The sequence below is a fragment of the Syngnathus typhle genome, linkage group LG7, assembly GCF_033458585.1.
Source record: "Syngnathus typhle isolate RoL2023-S1 ecotype Sweden linkage group LG7, RoL_Styp_1.0, whole genome shotgun sequence".
Lineage (NCBI taxonomy): Eukaryota > Metazoa > Chordata > Actinopteri > Syngnathiformes > Syngnathidae > Syngnathus > Syngnathus typhle.
The window spans coordinates 10,020,585-10,048,571 of record NC_083744.1 but is presented as its reverse complement, the minus strand read 5'-3'; the positions used below and the strand labels follow the sequence as shown (position 1 = coordinate 10,048,571).

The 27,987-nt window shown below is 40.4% G+C and overlaps 1 protein-coding gene and 1 long non-coding RNA gene across 2 annotated transcripts; one reads left to right on the top strand and one right to left on the bottom strand.

Moving 5' to 3' along the window:
- The first annotated feature begins 926 nt into the window (after positions 1-926).
- Positions 927-27,929, top strand: mrpl23 (mitochondrial ribosomal protein L23). The gene is made up of 5 exons (XM_061283733.1): positions 927-1,074; positions 2,315-2,437; positions 8,928-9,010; positions 13,969-14,042; positions 27,504-27,929. The coding sequence occupies exons 1-5, from the start codon at positions 1,055-1,057 to the stop codon at positions 27,666-27,668; spliced, it is 465 nt and encodes a 154-aa protein (XP_061139717.1). The 5' UTR covers positions 927-1,054; the 3' UTR covers positions 27,669-27,929.
- LOC133157308 (uncharacterized) lies at positions 21,521-23,843 on the bottom strand. Its single transcript, XR_009714991.1, has 2 exons — positions 23,743-23,843; positions 21,521-22,573 (listed from the first exon to the last, which is right to left on the bottom strand). It is a non-coding gene; the product is annotated as an uncharacterized LOC133157308 (long non-coding RNA).
- Positions 27,930-27,987: the final 58 nt, after the last annotated feature.

Sequence of the window (27,987 nt, the reverse complement as noted above, 5' to 3'; positions counted from 1 at the left end):
GTCAGTTGGAATAACAAGAACACAGATGTCTGGAATAACAAGAACACAGATGTCTAGCTTTGCCAAAGGGAAGAGGTAAAAGAGAAAGACGTGAGAGAAGAAGACCTGCATGGACGAACAATGCAGGTGACTTCCATGTTGTAAAGATGACCATCGAAGGGGAAGTTGATAAAAAGGGGAGGCCAGGGAGCAGGAAAACAAACAGGATCGATACCATCAGGCTGTAATGAATATGGCAAAAGATAATACACACAAGAGTCCATATTTTTTGACTGACAATAGAAAAACAGCAGCAGAAGCAGCCTGACAAATGACGACCTTCATCAATGGAGGCAATTGAACCAAATGACAACAAGCACGACGCACCCTTTTTTTTTTTTTTTTTTAAACACCAGTTATTTTATATTATTAAATGATCCAATTGGACAGACCTTATCAACAAGTTAATGTTCTGTCCGCCTTTCATATTGCACTGATAAAGACAGAAATTAAAACTGTCTTGGATCACCAGTCCTCTTTGTAAATCCCAGTTGTAAAAACTGCTCCATTACTTTTTGAATAAGCCTACTTACTGATACTTAGCATTACAGGCAGAAACTTGGAGCTAAACTAACAGAGACGATTAGGATGTCAACCCAGATAGCAGCGTGTGTCCGTTTCACTCAACAGGCTTCTCTTGAAGAAGTGGGACAATGGCTCCCTCTGCTGCTGTCTCTTTAGGCGTACATGTACTCACTGAGTGATCAAATAATTAAGTCTATGGTTTCAACAATGTTTATTAAAAATACAATATTACATTGCAAACGTCCAACAGACATGGGACTTTCACAAGAAATCCAGCTTAAAATTTGTCAGAACAGGCTGCATCACATCACTACATAAAGTGACCAAACTAACTTGGCATTCCCATCAATGGGCCAGTGTAGATTGCTGCGCATGCGTAGTGCGTTTGTCCCCGGAAGTTCACACACATGTCCGGAGCTGATACAACCTTGGAAAGCCTGCGGAACAATCTACTTGTCAAACCTATGTAACGCAACAAACCACACCAAGGATGCCAGTAACGAGACTACTGTAAGTGATTGCATTCTATGCTATTTCTCTTAGAATAAGCGCGATCACAGTCATACGACCGAGCCATGGTCTCCCCTAAAGCCTAGGATATGCACGATTCCCGTCCGACTTGACCCATCCACCGTGCTCATGTCGTGTTTTGTTTATCTTTGTTTAACACAAAGCGGTAGATGCATGCTGAAGACTGAGCAATAACAGCGTTTTGCAACACGACTGTCACTTGTGGTAGCCTGGTATGCTAAAAACAAGCAGCAGCAGCGGCTGTGCTGGAGGTCACAGTGACACCCATCTGCTGTAAATTTGGTTACAAAATGAGACTCCCACTATCTTTGCAAACAGTCCCGCATGCGTAATAAATAAATCCAAGGCTAGATGCCCCGTTCAACGTCAAACGAATACCGTTGTTTTCCGTGTATAGTGCGCCCCCATGTATAATACGCACCCTAAAAATGGCATGCTGATGCTGGAAAAAAAGCCTGTACCCATGTATAATTTTTTTATTATTTTATTTTTATGATTTTTTTTTATGAATTTTTTTTTTTTTTTTTAAGTGCCAATGATCGTCACACATGCAGGGAGGCAATGGGTCCCATTTTTATAGTCTTTGGTATGGTCTTAACTAGGCTGGATGTAATTTTTTTTGTTGGCGTTGATTTCTCCGACTGCCCATAAACGCACCACCGCGCTCCGTGCGCGCACGGGAAAAAGGCGTGCGGACGTGAAAAAGGCGGCTCTGTATGGGAGAGACGTTGAAGAGGAATAAAAACACCCTTGGAAACCAAAACTTGGTGATTTCAAGTTTCATTTCGAGGGACATTTGTCACGTCTCGTCCCCAGTTTTGCTATGTGTCTAGGTTGCCGTAGTTTCTGTTCGCGTCGCCCCTCTCTTCCTGTGTCACCTCAATTGATGTAACGTGTTTTGTATTTAAGTCCTGTCTGCCCCTCGCTCACCGTCGGATCATTGCATGTGTTACTGTCATGATGTCTGTTTGCTTTCTGTCTTTTTGTTCCACGACTTTGTCGGTCAGTCCTGTTGTTGGTTTTGTTTTCTAAAAAAAAAAAAACAAAGATTAAAATTTCTTTTGTACCCATGTATAATGCGCACCCCAGATTTTAGGACAATGAATTCGTTAAATTTTGCGCACTATACACGGAAAAAAACGGTAAATAATTCATACATAAATAATCTCGAGTCGAACGAAATAGCACCCTATGATATGATACATTGTTCTTTTTGCAGATATCCTTTCTACCAGCTGGGTAACCCCCAGCTGAGACTCTTCAGACCGAACTGGTTCTTGAAGCTGGTGAGGCCTGGAAAAGAGCAGCCTCCTGATACGGTCCAGTTCCGCATCCCAATGGAGTAAGTCATACAGCGCAAGCGCACTTCTTGCAGAGATCCAATTGGCATTAGGCCAGGCTACATATTTATATGTATTTGGGCTGCATAATATGAAAAAAAAAGAGAGACTATTAGCCCTTGCACTATGCATATGGCAAAGACATCCAATAAGTCTATTTTGGAATTGTATGCTTTTATCTGAATTTAACCAGTCCGCCGCAAACTCGCAAACTTTGCACGCACACAATTGAAAGATGAATGGATTGATTTTTTTCCAGTTAAATTTTTTTTGGACCACTTCACAACATGCATTGTGGAAAGGGACAAGTATGTTCATGACCATGCTTTTCATGAACCAGCCAATAAAAACGTACAATCTAAGGAAGAAACCTCTAACCCCAAATGCTGGAATTCATTTTTGTTTTGGGATGTATTTGGTGTAAATCTGTACGTCTATGTAATGAAATGGTTTAAGATCATCTGAACTTTGCATCATGGCCACAAGGTGGGAGGACAACCTTATAACAGAAGTCATAAGCGTCACTTTGCTGTCCAGAAGGCTTTCAGCGCCTTTTTATCCTCTTTATTGAGCTGTGTTGCAATGATGACTTATGAATAGCTGTCACAGGCAGTATAGTGGAAGATTAAGTCAAAGGTATTTATTTGACTGGACAACTCTATGCCAGATGTCACGCTTTCGTCACCTTTAGGTGCCAATGTTAACATCAACAGTGTAAAGGGAACAAAAAAGTTACTGCCTAAAAGGTCCTTTGGAATAGGTCATACAGATGTTGACCAACTTATTGCCCAAATGAATGGTCCATTTTGAAAACAACAACTCTGCCTTCCAAAAATACCCATTGTACTTTTCATTTATTGTGTATGTTATAATCCTAAATGTGTAACATACACGTAATGCTAAAATATTTAAATAAATTCCCTCATAATAATGGTTACCAACTTCATTTTAAAATCTTATTATAGGAGCCGTTGATTACACTAATGAACATGATTCTAAGTTTTAGTTTACTGTGTGGTGCTACTCGCGGCACTACAAGAGCTTCCTGATGTTTATCCAATTTGTTCAATCTACGTCATTAAGGCATCTCATCAAGATATTCCGTCCTCTTGTGTTTTTCCACATGTTTATGGATTCAATCATCAATTCCACATCTCGCGGTAGATTTTGCAAACCAACTTATTACAGTATCACTATGTCATGAAAGTCAACACAAAATTGTTGCTGTCAAATAGATTCCGATTGCCTCTGTGAGCCGAGGTCATTGAGGTTAGCAGAACTGAGAGGCCCAAAGCCTGCGCTGGGGAGAAAAATAAAAGATTAAGACGGTGGGTCTCTGGTGGGTTTTTGACTGTAATCTGTTCATCCAGGTGCTCAGGCTCCTACTAATGTGACTCTTGTCTCTTGTCTGCCGATTTCCAAGAATGCTTATATAATTGTGTGTGTTTGTGTACGTCTATACACCTGGTGGTACAAATGTGTTTGTGTATGCTCATATTGTAAATAACTAGGATTTTTAGAGAAGTTTAGCAAAATGCTATCATAGGAGGATAAAAGGTGAAATACACAATACACTACTTGGCTCACTTTAAATCAGATGGACCTTATGACTTACGTGACCACTTGTCACTGTATGGGAGTCAGCTTTGTGTGTAAACATGCAGTGCTCGCATAAACAGACATGCATGCTGCTACAGTGAACTCTGAAGTCAAACGCCACTGGTGTACAATTTTAAAATGTGACCATAATTTGACAAAAAAGATGCATTTAAAGTCGAACAATGCGTGTCGTTGTGTTTTGTATTTTAATACAGTGCTTAACGTAATGTTATCTTTGTGAGACTGCTTAAAATACAATTTTAACGTTCTCCTGTTCATTGGCATTACAAGAAATTCTAAGTTTTATGATGGAACTGGCTTCTTCTATAACTTCCAAAATCCATACAACAGGAAGTTGGCCAGCATCCCTGAATGAGTAAACAAGTCGGTGGCTCATTGATATCCACAAAAGGCGTAGATGGACAGATCCACACATCAAATATCAACTCCAACTTATTCATGCGTTATTATGGCTGTTGCTCTAGGTCTATTTAGCGTAGGCAATGTTTGTGCTGATAAGTTGTAATGTAGAACAGCTGTTAATGAGAAGTGGTAATGTTGGCGTTCTCAGGCGTTTAACACAATGTGGCCTTTGTTTCAAAAGCCGCTTTCACACGTTCACAGCAAACTTGAACTTATAAGGATGTTTCCCCAAAGGGCCTGCTTGAGAAAAAAACGAAACGTCTGAACTACTCTCACTACGCTGTCCTCCCTACAGCACTCTCCATAATTATTGGCACGCTTATTAAGATATGTCTATCTAAAGCGTAAGTTGCAAACTCAAGGCCCGAGGGCCAGATCCGGTCCGCCACATCATATTATGTGGCCCGCAAAAGCAAAATAATGTGTGTCAACTCAATGTTTCGTGTTAAGATATGAAACTCTAAATGGTCTTTCTTTTTAATAAGAGTGAGATATTGCAGCAATTTTGGTTATAATCCCAATTTTAAAATAAATGAGTAAATTGTCTAACTTTTCTGTTGTGTGTATGTGATAATATCCACCCATTCATTTCTATTTTTAATGGCCCCACGAGGGAAACCATAACTCTGATGTGGGTACTTTCTGTGCCAGACACCTGGGCTGTCCTACCAAAGAGACGTATTGCTTTGTCTTTGGATTGTTCTTTTACCTTTGTGCTGTCACTATTTTCCCTTTGCTCTTGAAGGAACATTATCAAATTTCTAGGTTTCCTCCCACTAGTCCTTATTCCCAACTTGTTTCTCTCACCTGGCATGAGTAAAGACATACAAACAACACAGGACAACGCTGAACAGAACGTTCAGTCTACTTCTCAATCACATTTCATGCAACTATGCTGACAAATAACTATGAAACCAAACCATGCTGTGGTTTCTCACTGTAATCTGACTTGAGAAAACTGAGCCTTCCTCACAGCAGCCACCATTGTCTGGCAGCTATACAGTACGGTTACCTATTAGATCAAACGATTCTGCTATCCCGGTTGTGATTGCTCTACGTTTGCATGTTCCACTTTACAAATGCGTGAGTGAAAATAGAAACCCTTTGCGTGTAATTAACCTTTATGCATGCCATGGGATCAACTGAGCAGGTTAATTAATGAATTAACAAACAAATGACTACTGACTCGACATGTACAATGTTTTCAGACTTGGCATACTCATGAAATTATTACCGCAGGTGTATACTAGTTGTCTTTGCATTGTGTTGGCTGACTTTGTGGCAAGTATTTTAAAGCCCTTAGAGCGCAGGTGTCAAACTCAAGGCCCTGGGGCCAGATACAGCCCGCCAGATCATTTTATGTGGCCCGCGAAGACAAATTGTGCATCAAATTTGTGTCATTACTGGAATTGCAAATTGTCTTCACTTTTAGATCTTTTCTTTTAGATATTTGACCAGTTTTTAATCGTCTGATTTGAAAACGAGTTATTTGTCAGTTTGTTTTGTAGCTTTTACTGTATATAATATGAGGTGCTCATACATTTATTTGGGTTGACAATCATAATGGCCCGCCGAAAGAAGCTATGACTACAATGCGGCCCGCGAAAAAGACGAGTTTGACACCCCTGCCTTAGAGATTACGTATATACTGTGTTGTATACTGAGTAAATCCTGGGAGCTTGGCTTGCTTCAAATTTGCCAAGATATAGACCATCGCTCTATTGTGACTTCCACTGTCCCCTCTTTGATCTATTTTTGTTATTTTGTCAGAGCAAACCCTAAACAATAAATGTTCTGTAATCCTTCACACGCTGCTCTTAGCTTCTCAATTGCTCAGCTGTCCTTTCACTTGTCGAGTCTCCGGTTTCTCAGTGACTGTCTCACTAGACAGTCTGCTATTATCATCTTGATACTTAGTGTTGAGCAATTTCTGGATACATATTGTCTGGTAAATGGGAGTGCGAAGGTAACGAGTGTTTTAACTCCACCCAAACGTGACAAGAGGGCAGAATGACAATGTGGCGGCTTCATTTGGCCTTTCATTTGTGCAGGGAACAACTCTCCTGTTTCATTCTTAACACTAATCTCCTGTGACGTGATCCACTTGAATGATGTTTGTGATGATGTACAGTAGTTGGATTTCACCCAGATGTGTGTATTTGAGTTGACCACCTCTGAACTGTAAGGCAGACGTGTCAACACAATATGGAACTCAGTAAAGATTAGCAGGTTGGCATGGTCCTTAACCGTTCCAGTTTCATCTGGCCCATTTGGAAAAGTAATTGCCCACCGTTCCTCAATTTGGTCTTGCTGGCTATTGCTATATGAACTGCTCTTGTCATCAAATGCCACCATATATGCCTCTATCTTGTTTTGTAGTTTTCGGGCTATGCCCTTTCACCTACCTTGTACTTTCAAAGGACAGGTGTAATTAGACCGCCCTAAACTACTTGAAACTGATACTCTTAATCTTCTTGGCTTCGTGTGAGTAAGGCCACCTTTTAGAAACACCCAGAAGCTTGAAAGGTCAAGAAGTGGATAAATTTCATCTGGGATTGTCTGTCATATGAATGCAGGTTAATCTGTATGTTTGGCAGAATAATGGACCAAACAAACATAATGCCCCCAACACTGTCAAAAAATGTCACATGGGACAAAACAAATACATCATGTTTATCACCTTTTAGTGTGTATTTAATCAATGAGCTGTCTATTCGTAGATTTATTGATATTAGATGTAAAAAAGACACAAGCGTTTTTTTTCCCCCACAGTATAAAACATGCACCTAGTAGTGATTTCTCAAATGTGATATGAATAGGGTGTGTGTGTGTGTGTGTTAGTGTGTTAGTGTTTGTGTGTGTATGTGGATGTGTGTGCATGGCTGTTTTATAGTTAAGATGTAGATCAGATACGTTCTAGGACTACTGTCACAAAACAGATTTTGAATCCAAACCACAAAATGTAAGTTTCCCCCCTGAAGTCTCCACGCTCTTTTTGAGCCACAACTTCACTCCTGGAAGAATTCTGGAGCCCTCCTCGGCTCCATTGGCATGGGCCACGAGCATTTTGTTTACCTCCGCCTCTTCCAAACGGGTTCCCTTGATCACTCTCAATTTAGGGAAAAAAAACAAACCACATGGAGCCAGATTGTGTGAGTAGGAAGGTTGCTCCACTAGAATGTGTTTCTCAGCTAGGAACTGTTAGATGCTCATAACATCGTGAGCAGACATGTTACGTTGAAGCAGCAATGAGTTGCTACAACTCTCACCTCATGCACTGAAAGAAAGACGCGAATGCCACAGAATCTCGTTGTCGACGTGATACCCCCAAATCCAGTCAGGGTGCTTCCACCGTAGTTCTGACATTTGGTCCCCCTGGTCATACCCAAAGATCCATGACTGGTCTCATCACTCACTCTGCTTATTCCTTGACGACCTCTCGCGGAAGATGTACTCAATTTAAGAATCAAAGAATATGCAAAGAATAGCTTGCGGATAAAAGTTCAGTGGCTGTCGACAGTTCAGAACAGTCGAAGGCGGTAACTCAATAGTTGTAGTTTGAGATCAGTGGTTTTTGTAACGCCAGTCCTGGGACTTTGCTGACACACTGTACGTGCAATATGGCATTTCAATTCTCGACCCACAAATCCTACTTTGTCTTAGTTATTCACAAATATGGAGGAGTGTAACCAGCTTTTCATAAAAATTAGTCAGCTTTGCCAGTATGTACAATATGCCATTATAGCAAAAAAGGCCTTTCCTTGTTCAGTAAGAAACACACATGACCTCATCCTGAGTTTAAAGGAGTCCCTGTGTTCACAGAATCAATTTTTTTTCTGTGCCTCACCTAATATTTTTCCAACAGACATTGTGTTGTATCCTTGAGAAATCCAGGCATACACATTATACCACTCAATCAAAGAAGCGTGTAACGTGATAGAAGACACCATATCCGATGTTAGACCACAGCGTCACTATAAAGCACTTTGTCAGACGCATTTGGGAAGTGCTCTCTACCAAGCTAATCAAATTCGCTAAATTGATTAGCAGTTAAAAGCCTTTCTTCCTCTGGTCAAAGCGGTACGTTTCAAATGCTGCCCAGTGGGCTAGCGGGAGCTTCAATGGTCCAGCAGATTGACTGGGGCCAGGTCTGCTTCCTGTATAGGATTTCACTACGCTCGATCAATACACACAAAGAGCTAATTGGGTGAAGACTGACTCTCACATTTCTATTCATCTGGCTTTTTATACCACAAAGGGATCAAATCGGAATTGTAGCATGTTTGATGAAGCACCTTCTCTTCAGTACTAGATATTAAGGAAATGTAAGTGACTGAGTCACAATTATTTCTGTATAGAAACAATATAAACCACAACGAAAATGGCCTTATATAACTCATGTTTTCTTCTCCCTTCTGGAACCTGCCTGTGGGTTTTTCCCTCCCCTCTACCGGGCTGACGTGTGGGCAGAATGACAAAGTATGATGTCAAAAATTACCTGGAGAAGGTATACAATGTTCCAGTGGGAGAAGTCCGCACCAGGATACAGTTTGGTGAGTGTCATTTCACTTTGTACAAACCTTCTTCTTCTTTTCCTTTCGGCTTTTCCCATCGGGGGTCGCCACAGTGGACCATCCAGATGGATGGCATGAGAAAGTTTAGCAAATTCTTACGTTTGAGAAAACTGAAATATGACGTGGATAGAACTATGGACGTTGACATCTCACATCCCACAATGCAGTGCATCGATGTAAATAAAGCTGCATTCGCAGTTTTAAAAACAAGTCGCGAGTACATGGCTCAAACGTGAATGCCATACTTTGACAACCAGCGTGCAGCAGTAAGAGAGGACAAAAGAAGCGACGAGCACTTAACCACAACAAGAACCAAGGCATCGTAAATGGATTCGCTTCCTTTGTGTCGCAAGCACTCTGCTATATATAATGAGAAGGAAACTCAAAGAGAATTGTGCAGATCACTGCCATCACCAAAGTTGAAAAATCATGATTGATCGAGCGGTCATATCCTGTCCATTTTGTGCTTATATTTCATTATGTAAAGTCACTTGGATAAAATGTTGATGGGTAAACGCAAATTTTGTTCCTACGCTCCATTGTTAGTCATTTGTCTGCTGGAGCTCCTCCACTGCCAATGTAGCTGCGCAAACAACCAGAATTCGCCATAGATCTGACAACCCAGTCAAAGTTAAGACAGAAGGGCCTTGGTGATTGATGTGACCAAGAACCTTGGGTGTTCGCCTGAGGCTCCAGTATACTTACTGCCTTATCATAGCATTTCTGCTGCTGTAATTAAAGTATTTCAGTCTAAAACTGAAGATGCACTGCTTTTGGGCCATTTCTAGCTGCCTTAATTTAGATATTCGTCCCAGGCCAGAGTCTGGGCCACTGGTCTAAGCAATGTTCTGGGAGGGACTGACTAACCTTTCCAAGATTGTGTGTTTGTCCTTTTGGTAGTTATGACCATCTTTTCTGATAATTTCTGGGGCTCAGGTAGAGTTTTTTTGGTCACCCTACTTACAAAGGCTCTTCTACCTCGATTGCTCAGTTTGGCCGGGCGGCCACTTCTAGGAATCGTCTTGGTTGTTCCAACGTTCTGTCATTTAATAATTATAGGGGCCACTGTATTCTTAGAAACATGAGTAAGTACAGCGGAAAATTATTTGTAAACTTGCCCAGTTCTGTGCCTTGCCACAATACTGTCTCTGAGTCCTTCCAGGCAGTCCCTTTAACCCCATGGATTGATTTTTACTATGATATACTTTGCCAGCCTTTTAAGTCATGTTCTGTATTTGAATTGAACACAGATGGATTAACATCATACACATTTCAATCAGGCTTATATTGTGTTTGTATATACGTCTGTACTCTACAGTATGTTTGTACATTAAAGTTGATTGGGAGAATGGAAAGTGTCACAGTCAACATTCATAGTACTTTTTTGTTTGTGCTACAGTTTTGTCGATTACACAATCCCCTACCCCACTGAGCAGCGAAGAATCTCCTGTGTCTTCGAAGGCAGCAAATGTTGCGTTCTCGTCAGAGTCCATTCAAGTTCGCAAATGTTTACCGAACTGTCGCCAGATGTTTGGCGGACGTCCATCTGTATTTTTATCTCGCAAGGGAATTTCTAACATATTTTGAACACAAACATGTTTAAAATGTCTTTGTAATTAAAAATAAAAATCCCCAAAATGTTTGCGACCTTGAACGAACCCTGACAAACTCAGATGTGAACGCAACATTCGCTGCCTTAAAAAACTCGCAATTGTTTGCCGTTTAGTGGGCTTTAGGGCAGTGGTTCCCTACCAGGGCACACAAGTGTGGCATTAGAAATCAATTAGCCTACCATGCATAATTTTGGAATGTGGGAGGAAACCAGAGTACCTGGAGAAAACCCATGAGCGCACAGGGAGAACAAGCAAACTCCACACAGGAGGGCCAGAGCTGGGATTCAAACCCACAACTCCCACATTGTGATCCAGTTGGCTATGTTGCCTGTTACCTAATAATAATAATAATAATAAATTTGCTGGATGCTAGAAACCCGTGTAATGAGCCATGTGACACCCTTTTGAAAATCCCATCGTCTGAATTTGGTATGGTAATACAAAAGACAGAACAACATCTGAATGTGTAAGTAAAAAATGAGTAACAATATAGTTCTGGTACTATTAAAAAATGTGTCGATCCAACTTGTAACTATAGAAACAGGGAATATTATCCTTGTTCTCCCTAGCCTACATTGTGAAAGACTCATCAACACTGTTTATTAGGGTGGTGTCATTAAAGCTTGGCAAAAAGAGAGCCCCTAGTTGGAAACTGGAGGACTGGCAGAGGTGGCTGGAGAAGAAAGGGGTCTTTCGGGGCCTCCGTGATCCTGTAGTGCGTCAGAGAAGGTATCCCTGTCTATGTTGAGAGTTCCACTCCATTGGCAGCATAAAGACAGGAAGAAGCAAAAAAAAAGAGTGAGGGGCGCAAACGACCCTTTCTTCCCTCCATGGGTAGCAGGGGTATTTTGGAAGGGGTTTCCATGGATACCCTACTGGTCTGGGATTTGTAATGTGATATCTGGCTGCCAAACTTCAATCTCTAAGTGGGAGAAAGTGGGAGTGGTTGCGTTTGCTAGTGTTCTATGAAAGCGTTGCCTGTGTTTTAGCATACGTTCGGAAAGGATTACCTGAAGCTGAAATGTTTTTCCAACATGCTTGCGTGTTTTGGGATCCGCTTGGTAGTTATTTTATTGTTTATGGAGGCAGGGGTCAGTGTCTTAACAGAGGTAGTCATATTTCCCTGTGGATTTTCTCAGCAACGAGACCGCAAACACGCATAGAGCCACACACATCTTACCTCTCTCTTCCACTCACACAGGGACCTCCACTTGGCTTGGGGAGGGTGGGTATTAGCGTTTTACAACTTTGCTTACGGCTTTCCCTGAGCAGTGGGTCGCCACTCTCGTGATTACTATTAGCTACCAGACAAACGCACACTCAAATGACCACAATGGAAGTTTTTTTTTTTTTCATGTTATAATATATACAGTAACTGTACCCATGGCAACTTCATGGACATCGACCGCCTTTTGACCTGACCAACAGCAAGTTGTCAAAACAATTTAAGCATTTTGATGATCTGGCCATTGGCCTGTTATATTGGCCCGAATATAAGACGGTGTTTTTTTTGCATTGAAAAATTGAAAAAGTGAAGGTCGTCTTACATTCGGGGTCTAGACATTATACCCATTCACAACGCTAGATGGCACCAAATATCTTTAAAGCGAACGCCGAACTTAACTCCCCAGGCCAAAGCGAACCCCTGTCACAAAGAATAAAATTAAAAATAGCGGTAGCACGAAGAAGAAAAATAAAAAATAGCGGTAAGAAGAAAATAAGAGAATGAGACAACAGAAAATGGAAAAACCAGAAGCCATTCATTTACAAATGTGATTGCACTTTAGTTTACATATTTAAATGTTCAGATATTAAGATGTGATAGACAGTTTTTGCATGATTTGAATGAGGCCAAATAACATGCTTTTTCTCTCGAATATATTGTTATAATCATTTGTTTTGTACTGAAATTATTTTCTGTAAAAAATTTAATTTGGTGTTGAAGAAGTATTTTTTCAAACTTGAGTCTTGAAAAAGAGGGGGTCGTCTTATAATCAGGGTCGTCTTATATTCGGGCCTATACGGTATTAGTAGACGAGTTACTCGTAAACTTCTTTTCTCTTCTACGTACTGTACTAATTTATGAAAGAAATGGCATTTTATTTATGTATATGATGCAAGACTGCTAATCTGACAACTGTGATCCCCACCTTGCCACACACACACACACACACACACACACACACACACACACACACACACACACACACACACACGCATCACTTTCACTCCCCAAGTCCCCTGTCCTCCCTTCACTTGGTGAGATCTGACAAGAACATGATGTCATTATCATCTCCAGCTGGGCAAGTGGTAACCGGCATTTCTTAGTCGACAAGATGAGTCTCTTGTTTTTCTACCTAGACGCAAACTATGCAGACCTTTGTTTGACCAGAGAATGAATCAACACTTGTTATTCCAGTGAAACTGGAAAATAACTTGATAATAATGGCTGTATGGAGTGTCAAAATTTGTTGGACTAACTTTTGGGCATAGTAGCTGAATTTACCATTCACAAGATCAATTACTACATGATTTTTTTTTCTTCATTTATTTTGATTGGTTTATACTTAGACACACAGTGGTCCGCTTTGGCTGTAACTTGTTACTGGTTGTCGCCATGTGTTCCGCTGTTACAAGGAAGTTGAAATTTCTCGGACAAGGAAGTTGAAATTTCTCAGTTTGCCTGAAAGCGTGCTTGGCCTGTAAAGTTGTGATTGCCTGATACAAGATTTGAATTCTACAAGAGACCAAGGATAACTATTTCACTTTTGAGCTCTGCACATGAAATGTTGTCAAAATCATATTGCATTTTATTTGTCAATCAGTTTTGTCCCATCTATAAACAAAACATTCACGACAGTATTCTATAGTTAGCATGTCATCCAAATATATGGAGAACTTTTGACGAATGTTTGCAACCTTGAACGAACCCTGACAAGAACACAACCCTTGATGCCTTTTCCAAACACTGGCAAACGTTTGCCCCTCTGTGGGATATGGGCTTTGCATTAGTTATGGAGTATTTGTTAGTAAATATCAAGATTTTAATGGGGACTTAAATGGTGTGTTTTCTGCAGCATGTATGTATGTACGTATGTCTTGTTTTCTGCATTTAACCAGAATATTAAAATGCAGTACATTTAAAGACAGATAATATCTTTAAATGTATTGTATTTTAAACTTTAAATCATTGGCCCAATGTATTAAAGATATTTTTTAATGTCATGTAATGTAAGAGTCTCACAATTCGTATTTACATTTATTTTACATATTTATTTTCTGTGATGATGACACATTGACGTAATATTGGCTGTTCTTTGTCAGGTTCCAACAAGAAGAGGAATCACCTTAATCAGAGGGTGAAGCAGCCTGACTATAAAGTGGCGTATGTTCAGCTGGTAAGAATAACCCCTTCTTCCCAGTTTGTGTGTTGTTTGGAGAACATTAGCTCGTTGACGGTGTGTGGTGGAGTCCTTTCAACACTGAATTCCCTTTTGCACTGTATATACCTTGTTTGTTAGGGCTGCACAATATCTCGAAAGGATATCGATATTCATATGCATTATGCATATTGCGAAGACATGCAGTAATTATCTTATTGAAATGTATGCTTTTATGTGACTGACCAGTCATTCTGGATGTGCAACACTCTCTTTTCCACATCCAGGCACCTAGCCAGGTCGTCTCGCCCTGTGTTGGCAATTTTCACTGAACTTTTTTTCCTCTGATTGTTGAAGATTTCCAGCATTGGTATACAACAATTAGAATGAATAATAATGTATAGCACTCTCAAAATCGACCGTGGCCAGTAATCAGTTAGCCGAAGGACTAACCGGCACTCCATTTTTGATGGACACAGGATTTCAGAATGGCAAATTTGAGCAACGCATTAATTTTCCCAGCAGTCAGAGTGAACCACTGTGTGCTCGGAGCGTATTTTCAAACGCACCCCTGGTTTCCTCCCACATCCCAAAAACATGCTTGGTAGGCCGATTGAGCACTCAAAATTTCCCGTAGGTGTGAGTGCGAGTGCGGATGGTTGTTCGTCTCTGTGTGCCCTGCGATTGGCTGCCAACCAGTTCAGGGTGTCCCCCACCTACTGCCAATGACGCTTGGGATAGGCTCCAGCACGCCCGCGACCCCCGTGGGGACAAGCGGTACGAATAACGGATGGATGGATAAATAACTGCAAATGTTTGGTATTAATGTTGTAAAATCACCAATATTGTCACATCCAAAAGGACATTTGAAAAACAAGCAAACAATTTAACCGCTAATTTCTTTTCCAAAGTCACAAAGAGCCACAGCAGAAGGATCAAAGAGCCACATGCGGCTCAGGAGCCGCGGGTTGCCGACCCCTGTAGAGGATAAGTGTTTGCCTTCCAAGCCTCAATTACTTTATAATTGCAATCATGCTCACTTGATGATGAACAACATCCATAAATGTCAAATTGCAGCCTCTTTTGTTCTTAAGGTTGCTTGATATCAAAGATATATAGAGCCTATTTCTTTGGCCTGTTTTCATGAAATCATGCTAAGTAACACTCTTTCTCTCTCCCTCTCTCTTTCCCTCTCTATTTCCCTCTCTCTCTCTCTCTCTCTCTCTCTATTTCTCTCTATTTCTCTCTCTCTCTCTCTCTCTCTCTATTTCTCTCTATTTCTCTCTATTTCTCTCTCTCTCTCTATTTCTCTCTATTTCTCTCTATTTCTCTCTATTTCTCTCTCTTTCTCTCTCTTTCTCTCTATTTCTCTCTATTTCTCTCTCTCTTTCTCTCTATTTCTCTCTCTATTTCTCTCTCTATTTCTCTCTCTATTTCTCTCTCTCTCTCTATTTTTCTCTCTCTATTTCTCTCTCTCTCTCTATTTCTCTATTTCTCTCTCTCTCTCTCTTTCCCTCTCCCCCACACACACACGCAACTTGCAGCGGTTGGTACAAAACAAGTTTGTTCCTAATTGACTCCACATGTGTGGGAGAGTGTTCTGTAGGTCGATGCTCACACCGAGGCCCCCCATTCTACCCTCATCCTTTGCTCTATCAGCCAGTATTGCAGCTGTAATGCATTTTCTCTCTCTCTCTCTCTTTTTCTCTCTCTTTCTCTCTCTTTCTCTCTCTTTCTCTCTCTTTCTCTCTCTTTCTCTCTCTTTCTCTCTCTTTCTCTCTCTCTTTCTCTCTCTCTCTCTTTCTCTCTCTCTTTCTCTCTCTCTTTCTCTCTCTCTTTCTCTCCTTTCTCTTTCTCTCCTTTCTCTTTCTCTCTCTCTCTCTCTCTCTCTCTCTCTCTCTCTCTCTCATTCCTTACTTTTGGTTTGTGGTTGAAAGGAGGCCTCTTGTTAGCGGGGTTCCGTGACGGATATTTTCCTCAGTCTAAGGGGGCGACCCAACTATTGAGTAAAGACCCCCTCTGTGTGTGTGCATGTGCACATGCGTGCAGTGGCTATTGGAGTTGCATAAGGTCATGATGGAGTCATGCCAGATCGTGGAGGTCCAGAGACAGGGCAAAATTATCAGAGGCTGTTTACGTGTTGTAGGGTGGAGGTGCTAGTGCTGGGATGGGCAGAAACAGCAATTGAGCAAGGAGCAATCTTGATCAGATTGTTTTTAGGTCTGGCTGCACTTCATCATTTTGATGCTGCAAGAGCCTGCACTTGTGACCAATAGCTTTTGTTTTTTTAGGGCTCTTTTGAAGATATCATGTTTTACAATCAAGATGTGAGTCATTGTCAAGACTGCGTTTATTTTTCAAATCCCTCATACGTACTAGGTGTTCTTGATTCATTAGATGACTTCAAGAGGATAGTCTGCCACATTTGGGTTACATAAATTCACCCTCAAACATAACATGTGCTGCAATTTAATCAAATAAATACAAGATAAATGAAAGGACCCCTTTGGATTTTGGATGTAGACGATATAATCCAACACAATATAATCCAACAAGAATGTGGTCATACATTCTTGGTGCTGGCCAGACATTTCTCAACTCACCACTGAAAGAAAGAATCATACGATTCATATAGAGGTTGTTTAATTTGAATTTATATTCCATTTTTAAAATGTTTTCAATTCCCTACCCTGGAAAAGTACCGTAATTTTCGGACTATAAATCGCGTTTTTTTTTCATAGTTTAAGTGGGTGGGCGACTTATACTCGGGAGCGACTTATGTTTTTTTTCACAAATTTTTACTTGATCATTAACACATCACTTACAAGTATAGTTGACCACTTCACATGTTATTTTTAGTATAGTTGATCACTTCACATGCTTTGATATCTTTATCTTGAACATATTCAAAACATGAAAAATAGAGAGAAAAAATCAAATAAAGTAATTAACACTTTAAAGCGCCATATCCTCTGGACATGTCCTCTGTCACCAGCATGACATAAAGGATGAGAAATTTGATCGATGGATTTAATGATTTGGAGTGACACAAATGGTTTGATAATATTGTTGTATATTGATAGTTATTTAAAATATAGTTTATATATCGCTGTATGGGCCTGTGGAATACCGTATTTTCCGGACTATAAGGCGCACCTAAAAACCTAAAATTTTCTCAAAAGCCGACAGTGCGCCCTATAGTGCGGTGCGCCTTGTATATGGACTAAATTCCTAAATCTAAACTGGCCCGAAGCATTGTGTCATGAAATCAATCATAAGTGGCCCACTGAAGACTATGAATCATGAATCAAAACGACTATGGATCATTATTTTGTGATTATAAATTAATTTGTTGCGTCTGAAGTTGAAATAGAAATGATAAATGGAGAATGATTTGATTTGGATTAAAAATCTGACATGATGCATTAATGGTGGTTTTAAAATGGGTCATTCATTGAAGGTTCCCCATAGAGGATGAGGTCATATACTGTTCAATGGGTATAAAAAGTCTCGTCTGCATAGACACAACCCACAGTCAGGGTTAGTATAAAGCTAGGTGGAGGTATGTTACTGAAAGGTAATCTTGGTATTTCAAGCACTAGTTATAAGAAAATCCTAAAGTTGCACTGTGTTTTGTTGCGTAGTCCCTTTCTTGAACATTTTAACCATTTCAAACATTCTTGCTTCCTCCCCCTAAGGAAAATATCCAAGATTAGCGGATACCTTCAACATGCTTCCCAAAATTGGTGATGAAATTTGTGTATGGAAACAACTCTTAAACATTTTTCTCATGTTGTGTTCAGAAGAGTTCAAGAGGGGAGGAACCACTGTTGGTGTTCTCTGTGTTGGGCGGTGCATGGCACATCCAGGCACCTGTGGGAAGCTTGCAGCCATGTGACATAGAATTTCACACCAGTTCATGTTTGCTTGACAGTTGTTTTGCTCCCAATGAAAGCAAGCAGAGATAAACCGAGATGTGTGCCTGACCAGTTCTCTGTGCTCGCTGGAATCTTCCTCGTAAATCTTACCTTTACCACTCATACAATCAGCACAGATACTGCATGTCCACCTTGAGGCTTTAGTCAGAGTAAAGATTCAGAAACTGCCCAGCAGAAGGGAGAGTAGGCACACAGATGGTCAAATGTGTTGTCACCATGTGGTCCTACATTGTCATCAAGTGGGCAGCTGATTTTTATCCACATTGACACATCGTCATGCAAGTATGTGGTTCAATGCCTTTTTTGGTTTGTGTATCACCGAACTGCCTCGCTCATACGTGTTCACGATTCCCCCAAAAACTTAGGACAAAAAAAATCATTGTATTTCCTTTCCTTAATTTAACCATTTAATTTATTGTATTTTATTTTTTTACCAAAATTAAACATAAAAAAAAGCTCCAGTCAGAATATTTTACGAGTCAAACAAAGATTCTTACTTGACAATCAAGGACCACAAAAAAGAACCTGTGGTTGTGGAATTTAAATATTTATTCCCTGTGTCTTTCTATCATGTCCCGGTTTGAATGAGACAACAGACAAATGGGTGAGTGAAACTGTCTTGTTAAAGAGGGAACGTGGCTTATGTCTCTCTATTTGACTGACAGTAGATGGCAACGTTTTGCTTTATTCTTCCCAAACCTTTCTTCCGTGCGTCCCGCTTTATTGCCTTTTTGCAGCCTCAAAGTAGATCCTTCGCGTTTCGTGTGTGGAGATGAGACAGATTCATTGGCAAATCTCAAAAGAACAATCATTGCTGATTTCATGGTCTGCTGCCTTATAAATGTATTACCTTTCATAAACAGCTTGGTGGGGGAGTGTATCTCCATTAAAACAAAAGAAGGAAAGTATAATTATATTGTGCAGCTTTTTGGTTTGGTGGGGACAGCAAAGATGCCCTTTTCCCCCCACTTTGAATTGGACTACATTTTATTTGTGTGACTAGTGTTGATGTTTTTCAACTGGAAACATCCAATAATTGGAAACATCTATTCAATAACTGTCCAACTCCAAAATATTATTGACAATAGAATCTTCCCTCTGAACTGAAAGTTCTTTTACTTTGAACGAAGGTAGCTCATTTTATTCTCTACATGACACGAACGCACATACTTTTGAACCCCTAACTGGCCCCCTTCAAAAACAAGACGAGGGGTTTTCCATTCAGAAGAGTGGATCTCTTTGCTTTTCTTAACCGTTGCATGGATGTCGACTGTTCTCGGTTGCTTTGTAAACAACTCCCTCAAGAATACAGTGCCCTTCCATTGTTTATGAGTAAGAGTAGACAATGGAAAGGTTCGGACACATAATCTAAGGCTACTGCCTGGGAAGGTGGTGAGAAGGATGTGGGTGTCCAGCCCCGATGCTTTCTGTTGTTGATCTCTGGTCTGAGTGAAGCTGTGGCTCTGTGGAGCAGCCAGCTCGACGGGGAAATGTTGCTTATCTGTAAGGAATTTTATTATTTTCGACTATTTGGATTGCTGTGGCTCCCCCTCTCATTCCCTCCCTCGTCTTCCTTTTCACCTAGTCACGCAAACACAGGCTTTCCTTACACAGCCCTGTCTGTCTGCCTGGCTGTCGCTCTGCTTCCTTCCCTGGCCTGCCTCACCCTTGCTTATCACATCAATTAACATGTTTAACTTGTGGCACTTTGTCCTCGTTGCCCTCTGTGTTTGAGTAAGTAATAATTTCAAAATGCATTTTTCTTTTAAATGTTCATGTGCACTTTGTTGCAAATCATTATGCGTATGGCGTATAAAATTGAAATATTTACGTTGAATTTTTTCACTAGATTTCTTTTCATTTAAATTTTTTAGGTTGTATTTTAATGGTTTCCAAGGTGATCCTGATTATTGCTGGCCTAATAGCCTAATTCTTTTTCATTTATTTTCAGAATTCCTTTTTTGTTAGAACATTTTAAAACAAACTGGAAGTTGGGGGACACCTATGACATTCAACAGTTTTAAGAAGAATTGAATCACATTAACTGAAAGAGAGGAAAAGGGTTGACTAATGTCCATAAATATCAAAAAATGCTATATTGGGTTTGCAAGTTTTTACTTTAACGTTCGTGCCACATCAGCCGATATGGTACTGAAGTTCTTCTTTCTGCCACAACCCCGCCGAGCAGCACCGCTCCATATGAGCTTCTCATTTTGCTCTGTCCCTCTCTCCATCTCTCTTGCCTACTTGAACGACCTCCCACGTTCATTTTCGCACTTGTCTCCGTAAGCAGCTCAGATGTACAGTACACCTTTCCTTGCACGTAAACTTGACTTTTTTTATTTTTATTTAATGTATTAATGTATGGCAGTATATGTGTAAACCGTATATATTGTATATGATTTATGTTTTACGTGACCCCCGTAAGGATAAGCAGCTCAGAAAATGAATGTTTTTATCATTATGGAAATGTGTCACTCTTACATATTTATACAAAATTAAAATTTAACTGAACTTCTTGTTAATCAAATTTTAGTCATTATTCTAGCACTGTGTATCTTTGTGAGGGACGAATGGATCAATACTTTAATTAATGCATTTACATTTTGTAAACGAATGTGTGGAACCAGGCTGAGCCCAGTAAACCGAGATGCCTTCCCTGGCGATGAAATTTTGCTAAAAGCGCTTATTTTTTGTCTCTTCTGATTTGGGAAAATAGTGTACTGTTTACGGTACACGTACGCTTTAGAAGAGTTTAGTGGAAAGCGAGCATGAATGATGCAAAACTGTCTCAAGCACACTTCAAAATGTCAAAAGCAAATTCCATTTTGAATGTTTGATTTGTCACACGTATGTTGTGTCATTGCTGTTATTTATTGTCATAGTAAATGGAACAGGATTGTCAATTTTTTGGTTCTTTTTATTTTGGCAAACATTTTTGATTTATTTTTACCATCCAAACCAAAAAATGTCCAAACAGTTAAATACCAGCAGAATTAGTCTTGATTATTTCCTCGATAAAGGACAAAAGATTTACATTGTCCCCTCGCTCCTTTACAGTTCAGTTATTGCAGTGTCACTCTGTTGTCAGGGTTTTTATTTGTGTCTTAATCCAATCAAATCTCTTAATCCTCCTTTTGTTTTCTCCAAGTGATCCTTCGTTGGTCTCTCGTCCATCTTCTGGCATCTTCCTTATTTGCTACCATATTTTGTCTATTTTTGTCTTAATTAGATACCCATGGAAACATGCACCGATGTGCACTCACCTAACCTTTCTTGATTACCCCTGACCTCCTGACCCAGCTGCCACTTTGATCGGCCAATCAGCTTGCGGCGCCACCCAGGTTGTCAGTTGGGCTGCCACTGGTCTGATAAAGCCCTCTGATAGGCCCCTGCTGATGCATTTCCTGTTTTGCTATGCGTCTTCGTTTTTTATTTTCTCCACCAGCTGGCCATGCATTCCTTAGAGTCAAAGAGGGGGCAGGGGCATTGGCTGGATGTTTACGTTGCATGTGCTTGTGTGTGTGTGTGTGTGTACGTGTGTTTTGGGGTGCGAGGCAGAGGTGATTGAAATGGAGAGGGTGGGGCTGTTGTTTACATGACTAGTTGGGGAAGAAATGGGGTACATTGTGGGGGTTGGGGTGACATAGATGGAAGGGATAATGACAGTGAACAGCTGTTAAAGTGTGTGTATGTGTGCGTCTTGGGGGCTCACAACGTTTAGGTGTGAGGTATAAAAGTGGGCGGTTCAAGACGATCTGATTCACCGCTTGTTGTTCATCGCATCTAACATGGGAATATTTGCTTGTGTTTTTCCTAGTTGTTGTTATCAGACAAGTGTCTACTTCAACACCAGATGGATGTCAGCATCTTTGTGGGTGGTTGGGTGTGTATTTAGATGGTGATGATCTTTTTCCTGAGAACTCTGTTACCAAGGTCCGATGTCTCCAGTAGGAGCAGACATGCCCGGACATGAAAATGCACACGTGCTTCCATTCATATATGTGCACGCACGCACACACACGCACACGCACACGCACACACACACACACGCACACACACACACTTTGTTACCAGGCAGAAGTATTCACTCATGCATATTTGTCTCACTTGGGCACACTGTACAGTTTGAGCATAGTACGGCTATCATGCCAAAGGTTACGACACGGTGATGTAAAGCAACACAAACATCAAACCGTTTTTATTTATTTGCTCTCAACTACTGCACCAAATAGAACAGATACTTTGCAAAATATTTATATTCAAACTCAAATATTCAAGAAATGACACAGACGTGGATTAATACAATTCAATTTTAAGTCCTGCATCGTTGACAGTCCTGCTGGTTTCCAATCATGATTGAGGCGTGCAGGACTTCTCATCTGTCCACATCTCACTCTTCTACTTTTATGTGGTCATATTTTCTTATGATGGTTACAGGAAATATTTTCTTCCTTAATCTCTTAATTTGAATCAGATTTTGTGCAGTGGACAAATTTAACCCCCCACCACCACCACACACATGCACGCACACACGCGAGCACACAACAGCAGTTCCTTATCTTCACATCTGTCCCTCACTCCTCGGTTTTTGGATCATAGCTCTGAGGTCTGGACAGAGGAGCAACAGTGGAGAGAGTCTAAGTGTGGATGGTTTTCTCTATGTCATTGAGAAAGTAAAAGTGAATGTGTGGGCCACCCAGAGTCCTGGCTGCTGAAGCTTTTTACAATCATCTGGCCTTATCCATCCAACTTTAGCATCTTCTCTCCTGCCTCAAACTATTCCTCAGCCATTTCTTATCTGTAATTAAAATATTTTTTACTCACTCTTGCACAAGTCAACACCCTGCGGCATGATGGCAAAGATGCTTCGTTTGTAGCATTGCGCTACAAGTACGTTTGAACGTACTACTTGTATGTTCGAATGTGCAGTATTTGCCAGTCAAAATATTTTCATTCCACATTGGCAGCTTCACCCTTGTGAATTTGAATGGCATGTAGCACCAATTGATACATGTAGCAATATATAATCGTTATACGTATATACGGACCAGGAAAACTAATTTAATATCAGCGGTGAAGTGACTACCACATGAATATGATTATAATTATATCCAATCAATTCTACTATATTAATTATAAGATACTATAATTCATGATTATTTAATTCTAAATACATGCTGTCAAGTGGCGGTTTACAAAATCAGGATGATTGAATACTTTCTGGGCTCTTCGGTTATCGGTAACTAATTCAGTATTTACTTGACAAATGTATATCCACACAGAGTAAAACCATTTAAGAAATCCTGACAAAGTTACCAATATGTGCTTGCGAGGACATAAGAGGTAAATTCGGTCAGATCCTGAACTTTTTTTTTTAGCCAAGAACCAGCCTTAAACGGAATATAATATGGAATAACTACCAAGGGGAAACTGTTGACGCTTATGAACAGGTTGCCTTTTGTGTCGCCTGTTGATGTCAGAGACGGAACGTTTCACAATTGGAAAGCCAAATGAAACAACATGCGGAAAGTCTGTTTCTTTTATCTAGTGCAATCAGGACAATGAGTAAAGAGAGAGATTTGAGATTTGTTGATTCCCTCAGCTTCTTGCCTGCCAAAATGTGTAACCTTGCATGATGACACATCGCTAAGATTTTGTTTAATAAATATTTGAAAGTCTATCTGATTTTGGTTTACTCGCCTCACTTTTATAGTACTTGTGTAATGTGACCTTAAATGAACTAAAGTAAAACGAATTAAAAAACAAACGTTTTTTACCTGTAGTAAGGCCCACGAAAGAAATCTTTCAAATATGCTCCTCCTTAGGCTGTCCTTTTTTGTGTGGCACTATTCTCTCAAAGTGTTGGCCAGTAGTCAAAAATAGGAAAGCATGTCTGTGTACATTTCATTTTCAGTCATCACTTCCCCAAAAAGGGGCATGATGCACACTCAGTCAGCACAAGCGGAACCGCTTTCATACACATTGGCACGGACCCACATATTCACGCACGAAAGTAGACACATGCGCTCATTGAGACTGGAGTCGCCCCCAGCTCTAATCCCCACAACCTCACCACTGTGGTCTCCTTCTTACGCCAGTCTCCTACCGTGTGGTGAATACTGGATCAAACCAAATTTTGAATACCTTCTGTCGCTCTCACTCACGCACGTAAACAAATCGCACACCCGCACTCTCCATCAGTTGTCAAAATGTCTACTCCGGTATGATTCATCCCACCGCACAGCCACCACGGCCACAAGACGCGGCGCCTCAGGAGAATTCTCACGGTCACCCAAGAAGCTGGAACCCTTCAGTTACATCTGATAGAGCTCAACAAGTGCTTAGAAATTTTGAGACACCACAAATGAATGGATGATCTCAGACCCAGACTATGAAAGTGTTCTATTTTTGATGCATTTGCTTTTATTGTCTTATATTTTTTGAGCCTGCGTCACCACCTGATTTCGAGTGGTTTTGCAATTGACAGATTTCAACAAAAACAATTGGAGTTATTTAAAAAAAAAAAAAAAAACATTTGCGAACGTTCTTGTTCAATTAAGAAAGATGTCGGTAATGTCATGGTCGTGCCTTCTCACTCATCGTAGATTAGTTCTATTCAAACAAAAAATGGAAGAGAGACATGTACGGGCACCTTCCTCTTTTTATCAAGGACATTTTAATACATCAAGTCTGAACAACTATGTCTTCCATATTTCATACTTAAATCTAAACCTATGAATAATAGAGGACTCGCCCTGCTCCCATTTTCCTTGTATTGATTTCACATGCATTTCAAGGCTGCTGAACACAGCTCTTGCTCATTTTTTTTTTTTTTTTGCATAAAGGAACAAATATTTTACTTGAATACACACAAACTAGTTAAAAAACTAAAAAAAGTTATTTTTGTTCTTCATGGTCATTTTGTGGGGAATTAGAAGCAAAGGTCTTATAGAACAAAGCTGTTCTTTGTATGTGTCTTTCCATTTCTTTTCACGTCCCATCTTTCTCTGTGTTAGCTTGCCCGATTTGAAGCTTAATTTGATTTATTTTCCTAAATTAACTCTTCAAAATGTCTGCAGTCAGTTAAAGGTAGTGCAAGAAAGTAATTCAGGATTTCTTATCACCATTGCACCTCAGTTCTCTACCAGAGTTCATCCTGTGAGCAAACTGCTCATCACAGTCGCTAAGTAACTTGTTAAAATCAATCACAATTGGTCTAAAATCTGGATGATCCAATTAGAGATAGGAACCACTCTTTTTCACTTCTGCCTGATGTGCATTCACTAGGTGTTTTGAACGGTACTCATGCATTTTGCCTGTGTGCTCTATGACTCTAACTCACTGACACAACATAACCAGCTTTAAATAAGACCACCATAAAGCAGGAAACACACACTGGAAGTTGAGTAACTTCTTTCCAATTGAGACAAACTGTGGCTGTAATGGGTTGTTCGTGTGCTAAAGAGGAGTATGGTTACATGGCTCGGAGTAATGGCCTCGTACCAGCATTCCATGACAGTGGCTTGATTCAATTGAGAGCATGGTGAAGATGATGGCAGAATGAGGAAAAAGCTCTTCTTCCTGTTGAATTGAGGCAAAATCTCAAAGCTTTCTATTGTCTCCAAAAGTCACACAATATACGCCTTCTTTAACTCAGTCACTAAGTCTCTCAGTCACTGACTGACTGACTGACTGACTGACACAGGTTAAGTCGTGTCATAATGTAATGAATATTTTCAGAATGCAACAAGTTTCTTAACTGGCTGGCTGCAGAAATGTCTTGGCTATCACATAAATATTATCCGCCGTATGATTTTGTTCATTCACATAGTTTTTTTAAATTGTCAAAGTACTGATCAATCAATCAATCAACATAAGATGGTTGTGTATTTTTTCAAATGAAGACGATGACAGATAAAAAAACAAAAAACAATGTATGAACGAAACCAAATTTGAAAGTTCTATATTCCGGGAATCTAGTTTATATTATTAGTATTCCTAATATTATGTACTATGTTCCTTAAAGTTACATCTTTCGTTTTTTTAGGGAACATGTACCAGAAAACGATTAGAATTTGGGGCATAAAGGTGCGAAGGTAAAAGTGCAAAGCCCAAATAAATGACTGAAACAGAAACAATCTCTTTAAGGGTAATTTGTAGTTCAATGCCAAGTTCCCGAATGCTCTCACAGGATGAGACCTTATTGTTGCCGTTTGACAAGAAAGGGCGAGTGGGGGTGCTTGTCGCGCGAATGACCGGGGATGCCAAATTACCCCACTCGCCTTGTTCACAGTGTGTTTCGCAGATTTAAAGTCTAAGAAGAGAAAACCTCTCATCCTTGAATGAAAGTATAGTGTCGTTCAAAACCATTCATTGGCCCCAAAATGAACGCGTTTACAAAAACGTCCACGGAACAAATATGCGCTACGCTCAGTTCATGTTTGTCCAAAATATGAATGAGTTCAGGAACTTTTGTTCATTGAACGCATTAACACTACACACGCCGGGGGGTCACGGTTGAGTTGCGCATGCACAGAACGGAAACACCAAATAATCGTTTGTCTTTGATTATATGAATTTTGAGATCGTCTGGATCCAAAATTGTGGTTTTGAGTCAAATTTGATTAATTGAGCAGCCCGACTAGATATACAATAATGATACCAGTGAAAGCTCCCTCTTAAAAGGGTTTGGAAGCCCATTCCAGCCTGCCTCTTGGGAATCAAACCAAACTATGTGGTAATGAAAGGCTTGTTTCTGTCGGTATTTGGGGTAGGGGTGGGGGGCGTGGGGTTGGAAGCAGACAATGTAACATTCACATCAGAGTCGGCCCATTCTTTTATGCCTACTCACTAAACCCAAACTAAATACTCGACATATTTAAACAAAATATTTGATATAGACGTTTACTTTGTGATGTTGGACCGAAATCATTAAACTGGATTGTCAAGGGGAAGCTGTTGCTGGTGTGTTTGCAACTGTAGATCACCTTAGAGCAGGCGGTGGGATTTATGATGATTAATGGTTTTCGCACGATCCAAACAGTGATCGCTGCTTACAATCTGGCGCTGGATGCAGTGGAGTCATTTCAGGACTGCAAGAATTTGGCTCCAGTAGAAAGGTTCTGCCAGGTGTCCATTGGAGAGAATAAGAAGGATAGGCGGTGTTGGATGTGTGCATCTTGCACCCACTGACCTGAGTGTGTGTGCGTGTGTGCGCGCGTGTGCATGTGTGCGTACTGTACTGCACACCAGCCTGACAGACTGGTGGGCCAGTGATGCATTAGCCATGACCACAGATTGGTATGGAATAAATAATGGATACCATCCTTTACTTCTGAATAAATCAAGACCAAAGAAATGGAGAGAGATAACATCCAGGAGTGAGTTGGAGAAATTTAAAGTTCGGGGAGAGGAGTTTTTGTAAAACCGGAAGAAAACACTTTTTTTCTGCATCTTTCAGACCTCTTTAGCTTCATTGTGTTTGATTAGGTCTTTTTCAGTTTTTTTTAATCATTCGTTGTGTTGACTTGGCTTTCAGGCTCAGGGTCAGACATTTGCTTTCCCTGATATCTTCCCGGACAAGACCACCGCGCCAGCAGAGGGTTCCATGGAAGAGATGCAGGAGAAGTTCATGGAGGACGAGAAGCAAAGGCAGAAACCTGACCCAAGAAGAGGAGGGGTCACAGAGTGGTTCGGACTCTGAGGCCGCTCACCTACTGGGAACTGTGTGTGTGGGTGGGTCGAAGGCTCTTTCACTGACTGAAACACACTGAAGCAGCAACTGTTGGGATGCCATTTCTATTTCTGCATACCAAACTCTCAAGCGTGCATATGTCTGCATCTGTTTTGTGTGCGTGTGTGTGTGTGTGTGTGTGAGTGTGTGTGTGCATCTTTTCTACCCCAAAGTTGTATTTGTCACAAATCTCATAGGGAGTGAATAATAAATATGAGAATTGTAACTGTGTGTAACGAGTAATTGTGCAGTTTTTTAGTTACATGTTGACATTTGTTCAATTTTTGCA

Excerpts from the sequence above, each read along its gene's own strand:
- mrpl23 (XM_061283733.1), top strand. The coding sequence starts at position 1,055 with ATGCCAGTAACGAGACTACT. Across the intron at positions 2,438-8,927 it reads CAGTTCCGCATCCCAATGGA|AATGACAAAGTATGATGTCA; the intron begins GTAAGTCATACA and ends ACGTGTGGGCAG. Across the intron at positions 14,043-27,503 it reads AAGTGGCGTATGTTCAGCTG|GCTCAGGGTCAGACATTTGC; the intron begins GTAAGAATAACC and ends CTTGGCTTTCAG.